This window comes from Lemur catta, chromosome 2, assembly GCF_020740605.2.
Source record: "Lemur catta isolate mLemCat1 chromosome 2, mLemCat1.pri, whole genome shotgun sequence".
NCBI classification, from domain to species: domain Eukaryota; kingdom Metazoa; phylum Chordata; class Mammalia; order Primates; family Lemuridae; genus Lemur; species Lemur catta.
The window spans coordinates 85,550,223-85,558,459 of record NC_059129.1 but is presented as its reverse complement, the minus strand read 5'-3'; the positions used below and the strand labels follow the sequence as shown (position 1 = coordinate 85,558,459).

General features: G+C 43.7%; 1 protein-coding gene across 1 annotated transcript; it reads right to left on the bottom strand.

The window, feature by feature from the left end:
• Positions 1 to 2,320: 2,320 nt before the first annotated feature.
• PNRC1 (proline rich nuclear receptor coactivator 1) lies at positions 2,321 to 6,010 on the bottom strand. Its single transcript, XM_045544005.1, has 2 exons — positions 5,174 to 6,010; positions 2,321 to 3,406 (listed from the first exon to the last, which is right to left on the bottom strand). The coding sequence occupies exons 1-2, from the start codon at positions 5,711 to 5,713 to the stop codon at positions 2,963 to 2,965; spliced, it is 984 nt and encodes a 327-aa protein (XP_045399961.1). The 5' UTR covers positions 5,714 to 6,010; the 3' UTR covers positions 2,321 to 2,962.
• Between the last annotated feature and the right edge of the window lie 2,227 nt (positions 6,011 to 8,237).

Genomic DNA, 8,237 nt, shown 5'->3' with positions numbered 1-8,237 from the left:
ATGTAGATTTCTTGCCTCATACATTTCAGTCTTTTAACTTACTAACTATATAAACCACCCTAAAATTTGTACCTTCAAGAATCATCTTAAAGTTTGAAATGAATGGCTTGTCAATCTCTTAATATCCTTTATCTGCCTATAAGGACACTAACAAAATACTTGGCACCAAAATTAATGCAAATAAGAGCAGCTCACTAGCTGGTCGCGGTGGCTCATGCCTGTAATCCTAGCACTCTGGGAGGCCGAGGCGGGAGGATCACTGGAGTTCAAGAGTTTGAGACGACCCTGAGCAAGAGTGAGACCCTGTCTCTGCTAAAAATACAAAGAAATGATTTAGACAGCTAAAAAATATATAGAAAAAATTAGCCGGGCATGGTGGCACATGCCTGTAGTCCCAGCTACTTGAGAGGCTAAGGCAGTAGGATCGCTTGAGCCCAGGAGTTGGAGGTTGCTGTGAGCTAGGCTGACGCCACGGCACTCTAGCACGGGCAACAGAGCGAGACTGTCTCAAAAAAAAAAAGAGCAGCTCACTAAATCAAGTGAGTTGAATAAAGTATCAAATTGTACAGATTTACCTAAAAACAACTTCAGTATAAAACACTGACCATATACTGATGTTTGTCCTATAGTGAAGTACCACATGTAACAATTTTCCACTCACATATACTTATAGACCCTTTTGCAACTAAAATCCCAATTATCAGGCCACTATTTTAAATTTAGGCCTATAACTGGTGACTACAATGTTTGCTTTACACACCCACAAAACCAAGTATCATTACAAGAACATAGGAAGTGTTTCAAGGGATTCCGATAGGTGAAAAATAAAGGTGGCTGAATAATGGACCACTAAATGGTATTTTACTGGAACACCAAACCTGTTTAACTTTTAAATTTATGACTACCTTTTAACTAAGTATATTATGATCTGCATTATAATTCAACCAATTTTGCTTACTCTTAAATGGAAGACCTATTTTAATACTTTATAATCTATCTCCAGGCCAGGCATGACGGTTCCTGCCTGTAATCCCAGCACTTTGGGAGACTGAGGTGGGATGATGGCTTGAGCCCAGGAGTTTGAGACCCTGAGTTTAAAAAACAAAAAACCTACTCCCTTAGGTCATTCCTTTAAAAATTTTAACCATTCTCTTCAGTGCTTTTCAAGTTGCCCAGGATGGAGTGTGGTGGGCTATTCACTCCGGAGTAGCTGGGAGCGAACTGCGTATCATGAATGGCATGTGCCACCTCCCCTGGCACCAGTGTCAACTCCCAACACTAGTATTATCTTTTACAAGGTTGACAGTTCCCCTTTATTTTCGTTAGTTCAAACAAGTCTCTCTAAATGCCATTTAAGCAGCTATATGCACCTTTCTATGTAATATTGAAGTATAACTACTTTCTCTACATACATACATAAAAACAAAACGTTATAGCCAGTGCCAAAAAAGTTGGCTAGCTTATTAGCTGTATATACAAGATAGCACACCTATTACTATTTATCATATTTTTGTGGTGATTATGTAACAAGTTACCTTATCATCCCGGCAGTTTTTTATCCAATCAATAGTAATTCTATGGTTACGCCCATAACATCACTCACTTTTAAATAGCCAGAACATTGTCTTCCCTCCCCTCGTGTGAACCAAATGATAAAAGGCTAAGACCTAAGACTTATGTATAATACCTTTCTCATCTAGTCCACCTTAGAGAATCACGTATGTACCCTCTTAATATCCTTTTCCCTTTCATGCCAAAATATTGCCCAATTACTCAAAAACATTTTTCCTTTTTGTTATTTGAGCTAAACATCAGCTATTATAGAACTAAAACTCATATAGGGAAAGCATTTCAGAATTTCTCAGTTGGAAATATACCTATAACCCATTAAGTATGATTTTTAAAGTACATAAACTTTATCTTCAAGCAAGCTTTAAAATCCAAAACTTCCATTCCAACATCAATTATGCTTGTTTTGATTCAAATACAACTCAAGATCAATGTAAATTTAGTAAACCAATGTCATTTTTTTCACTGAAAATGTGGTATGGTGTGTAAATGTATGGTTAAGTACGAAATTCACATATAAAAGTACTTTCTAACCAGCTTCCTTATATCCAAAACCATTTCCATTTGTGAGATGGGGAATTCCTCCCCAAAGAAATGTTATATTATTAGATCCTCTAAATTTCAGAAAGAGGACAATTAGCAAAGTCAAAAACATTGTCTCTAAAATGGAATGTCAAAATCCAATCACACAAAATCATCTAGTCACACATTCAAACATGAAAAACAGTCACACACAAAGAGCCAAGACTAGTTTAAAAGGGGGGGCCAAATTATTATTATTTTAAAATTTGATTACAACCAATTTTGTTGGCATTAAAATTAGAGGCATTTTAAATTTGAATGGATATATACCAAAAACCAGAAATTAAGTTTGGTAAAAATGGGAACAGGAACTTTCCAATAATTAGTTTAGAAGGCAGAAATCAATTCAGAGAAACAAACCCCATGTTTACAATGATTGTGCCACAGATTTAAACTTCAGTAGTGCATTAGTAAACTGTTCACATTTAGATCTTAACCTTGAGATACGACAGCTGTTTCTTGAAAAAAATCTCAGTACTTTGTGCAAATCGGTCTTCCATGTGCCTTAGCACACACTTAGAATTTCTCCATTGTATATATACAAAACACCTGCCATGTGGGCAGGGCAAAATACATACTTTCATAACAAAACTATAATGTACCTCTCAAGTATGAACAATATACACATAGTACATGGTATACAGTTATTTACAAAATATAAAATATAATACAAGCTGTTTGTAATTTTTAAAACTCATCTTTTGCACTTGTATTTTGCAACAAGGCAAATTTCCATTTCGGTACCAATTTTCTTTTAAGGAGTGCAGGGATTTGGGAAAAACTGTTTTACATACATACTGAAATCTGAAATCTAAGTTTGAACTTTTAGGAGCGTTTTTAAGTGTACTGCCATCAGCTCCCTGTTTTGGTTGGAATTTTCAACAGTGCTTCCCATCCAGTGACTCGGAGGCTTTGGAAGAACACTAGGAGAAGGTGGATCACTAAACTTTGCCCCAGCATAATTTTCCTTTTGGCTCACTTCAGTTAGAAATGCCGATTTCTTCGAATGCATATTTTTAATGTTCTCGGTATTTTTAAAAGGCTTTTTTTCCTGCTTTTGAACTCTATCAGGTGAAGCGGAATCCTGCCAAAAGTTATTTTCATTTCTTTTTGCAGAGGTGATCTTGGTTAGTGGCAAGTTATATTTGCTTTTCTGTCTGTTTATCTTTGGTTGTTCATACAAGTGTATACCATGAACAAGCTGGCCGTGGGGAAGGACAATTTTCTCGGATTTTCCCATCTTTGATTTTAAAACCTACAAAGACAAGGAATACAAAAATAAATATAGTTTCTGGATAAAAATCAGTTATGAACCTCACCATCACATACTTTATATAATTTTAAATGTTTCCCTAGACTTTAGTTCAATTTCTTAATTAAATACTATCTTTGCTGCACTTATCACTGAATGTCCAAATACGCATACCTCATTGTTTGCCACTAAAAACACAATAACCACTGTTAGTTACCAGTATGCAACTTATGAGCCAGTTCTAAAATGTCAAGCTAAAAAACCCACAGTAATCCCAACTCCATCTTTCTTTAATTGTAAGGAATAGTAATGAGCTGTCTTCAAAACATGTGTGCCACAAAAAAAAGTTTCCTCTCCACTTCCTACTTTCTGTTTTAATTGCTTCAAGAACTTTGCTTGACTAATTCTAATCACTTTCTTAACTGAAGAGGACCTTATAGGAAATCTATAAGGACGGAAAAGCATAAAGTAATCCACTAGATCACCGCCCTTCCAACACTTAAATGGTAAGTAAACGGGACACACACACAAAAAGTCAGAGCTCAAGGTAACATATTCCATGTCAGCAATGTTAACTGGCAACAGCGATCCCCGGTTTTTTTTAATACCCGTTCTAGAAAAGAATCTTCACGGCCATGAAACAAGTATAAAAGCTCCCTTTTAGGCTATCACTATTATTTCAAGAGTCATGAATTTTAAAACTTGGACAGAACCTGATAAGATAATTTAAGGAAACATGGCGGGCAAATCTACCAATTTTTCCCAAGGGCACAGCTAGATAAGTTGCAAATCTCTAATTCACTCCAACATTCTTTCAACAAACGGCAGTGGCTTATTTTCGTTTCATTAAGAAGTCACTGAAGTTAAGTCAACAGAACAAACTTTATTGGCAAGATTACCCAAAGTTATTTTAGAGATTTAATCCCATTCAACCTTCAATCCACTTTATCCTAATCCAATAGCACTGCAATTGGGCACCATAAAACAATCGATAACTTCCTTCAAACGCTTATTCTGGACCCACGTAATCTTCCGTTAAGAATGCACAATACAGTACACAGTGCGAACTTAATTTACTGCTTCAAAAAAGAACTAACGTCGCTCCTGCGCTTAAAAAGTACGACTAAGTAGGTCAGACCCACGGCGGGCAGAGCCCCCGTTGGACCGGGCGTCCCACACGGGGCACCTCGCATTTCGGCAAAAATCCAACCAAACAAAACCGAGCTCCCTGCAGCCCACTCCAGCTCCCACACCAGGGCGTTAGACACCGTCTACGCGCCGCACCGACTGGGCTAGGCGCTACCACCGAGGGGAAGCCGAAAGCGGGCCCCAACTTCCCCCCCGCCACCCCCGCCCGGCCTCGCCTCCTTCATGAGCGCCGGAGCGCCCGGCACGTAGCGCGCGCTGACGTCAGCCCTCCCGCGGGCCCCTCCCTCCCCCCACTTCGCCGCGCGCCCGGATCGCCGAAACCCCCTGGAACGCCGCCAGCCTTCTAAATCGGGGCTGTTGCTGGGGCGCAGCCGCCCTTCTCATTGGCTGGTCCCTGGGAACCAATCAGAAGCGCCAGCGCATGCCTCCCCTTCCCCCTTCTAACCCCCCAGCAAGAACCGAGCGGGCGTCACGGAAACTTCCCGAGTAAACAGCCGCCCCTCACCCTGCTCCCGCCCTCCGACCCCCTCAGTGCAGGCACCCAGACCCGAAAGCGCGACCGTGGCGGTGTAAGGGCCAGAACTCCCCAACGGCCCGCGATGTCCCCCTCGCGGCCCTTACCTCTTTTCTGAGTGGGGGTTGCCCAGGCGCCGCGGGCAGCAGAGGCGCAGGGACCGGGCTCGCTACCTCAGTTCGGGTTGCAGCTGCAGGATCTCGGGCCGCGGCGGCAGCCTGGCCCGGGACCTCCTGCGCTCCGCTCTGGCCCGTCGCCGGGCTCCGGCCGCTCTCCAGACTCGGTCGGTGCTGCTGGTACTGGTGGAAGCGGCTGGGCAGCTGTCCTGCCGGACTAGCCCGCACCTTCTTCTTTCGCCGCTTCTTTGGCGCTGCCCGAGGAGTGCCTCCCGCCGGGGCAAGGCTGCAGTTGGGCAGAGCTGCCGGAGCGCGAGGCTGGGGGGTCAGGCAGGGGCCATCACCCCCTAGGAAGTGAGGGAGGAAGAGGGTCGGCGGCAGTGCCCGGGGGTCCGGGATCCGGGGTAAAGGCGGCGGAGCCGTGGTCACCATCGGGAGGGCCCCGAAGTAACCGCGGGCGGAAAAGCCAAGCGGCGCAAGGCGGCCACCCAGGACCAGCGGCTCCCGCTGTGGGACGGAGACCACGGTCATAGCGTTGGGAAGTGGCACAGCAGAATATGAAGGAAGTAAAGCCAGTGATCACAGGGTGGCGGTAACGGCGGCGGCGGATGCTGCTAATAGAGCCAGAGAAGACCGCGGACTATGACTCGGGCGGTGGCGGCGCAGCAACAAATAGCCACAGCCCCAGCTCCCGGTGTTGTTATCGGAAGCTCCGCCCCATGTCCGCCCACCTCCCTGTAACCCCCCAATCAGAATGCGACAGGCAGGCCACGCCCATAGGCACCGCCTCCGCCGCTTCGCAGAGACACACAAACAACCAGCTTGCTGCAGCCTGGCACAAAGAGCGCGCACTGCGCAGGCGCTGCCAACGGGCTCTTTCGGGAAGAGTCGGTCCCGCGAACAATGAAGTTGGGTTTCAGCCCCACCTCCCCCAACCCTCTCCCCGCTTTCCTGAGCGCCCCCGCGCCTTGTCCTGCTAGGCAGTGGTCAGACTTAGGGATCCCAGCAGAATTTGGTGATGGGGGAAGGGAGGACGGTGGGGGAGGGTTGGGCGGGAGGAAGGACGGGGGAGGAGGAATCTGGAAGCATCAAGGCCATGGATGCCTCCTCAGCTGCTGACCTTGGGGAAGTATCCGTTTTATTTCAAGCCCAACGTGCTAGAATTACTATTTTTTTTTAAAGATTTTAACGTACACCATAAGGATTTCTTAACGTAGCAATCGTGAAGAAAATCAGTCTACGTTTATGTTTAGTGAAGTGTGGCTCACGTTTCTTTCATTTACTCGGTTTAGTAACGCTGCTTTCAGCTCTGGTGCTCAGAGTAAGAATTAAAGGAGTGACAGTGACCCCTTGATATGTAAAAGTTCTTTCTAAATCCGGAATTTTTACAGCTTCCTACTTGAAGGCCTGTGACACTGGGATCGCAACACTGTGACTGATAACTTGAGACGCAAACTGGCTTGCGTCTCAAAAGGAGAAAGTGAAACAGCTCTGCAAAATGCAGTGTATGTTGTTAGCTGTGTTGTGATAGTAGTCTCTCATGATCTCCCCGCACTGTGCTCACCCACAGAAAAGAATTGTGACCATCATTTATCAAGAGTTGATGTTCCAGGAACTGTTCTTTACTTAAATTATCTCACTTGAATTTCACAACCACCCTTATGGATAGGTACTGTATTTTATCTCCATTCTACAGGAGAGGTTAGAAAGACTAAAGAACTTGTCAAAGATCATACAGTAAGTTAACATCAGAATTTGACTTCCAGTCCAGGTCTGGCAAGACCAAAGTTTTAACATCACCTAATGCTACCTGCCACACTAGATTGGATGTTTTTAGAAGACCATAGTCTCTGTATCTTCACAACCTCTAAATGATATTTTTTAGCTTTGTAATGATAAGAAATAAGTGCCTAAAATGAAACATATGTATTTTATGATTGATAGCACAATTGGACAGATTGAATATACAGAAAAATGCTTCCCAATAACTTTATATAAACATTTAATACTATATTTCCTCCTGATTGATTGCTAAGTTTTCACATTTGCTGGATTTTACTCATTTTTGTGCCTGCAATATGTAATACATGGTAGGTGCTCATGTTCATCGGATGAATGGCAATCATATACTTCCCTAGCTGTAGAAGATCTCAGAGAGCTTTTGAACTCAAATCCTCAGGCTGCAAACTGAAATTGGGTTTAGAAACCAGTCAGGAGAATGGGCAGGCCAGAGTTGCGGAAGAGTGGGCAGTAATTGTGGAACCTCTGGAGTGGAGGTAAATTGTTCTTTTGTTTTTGTAGGCATCTCTACTCTTTCAAAGCACTTTCCCATCTGTTATCTCATTTTATTCTTACGCTCCCACACCCATGCCCAGGGACACTTGTTTAAAGGCATTTTGTTTCTGACTAGCTGCCTCACCCATAATCTTCACCATTCCTGGAATTTGTGATCCAGTGAACAATGTTTAGCTAGTCAATAGCTTATGTTATTTTAATGTAAATTCTTGGTAAACACTATAGGAACTGCCTCTTCTTTTTTTTTTTTTTTTTTTTTTTTTGAGACAGAGTCTCACTTTGTTGCCCAGGCTCGAGTGAGTGCCGTGGCATCAGCCTAGCTCACAGCAACCTCAAACTCCTGGGCTTAAGCGATCCTACTGCCTCAGCCTCCCGAGTAGCTGGGACTACAGGCATGCACCACCATGCCCGGCTAATTTTTTCTATATAGATTTTTAGTTGGCCATATAATTTCTTTCTATTTTTAGTAAAGACGGGGTCTCGCCCTTGCTCAGGCTGGTCTCGAACTCCTGATCTCGAGCGATCCACCCGCCTCGGCCTCCCAGAGTGCTAGGATTACAGGCGTGAGCCACCACGCCCGGCCTAGAACTGCCTCTTCTTTTCCTTGAAAAATCCACTTGTAACTGCTGCTAATCGGAGTGTATGTTCAGGGCAATTTGAATTTATGCTCCTGGGTTACAATCCTCAAGCTTGGCTCAAATAAACTGTCTACTTGTATTAATTTTGCTTCATCTTCTTCCTTTTAGATCAACACCTTTAA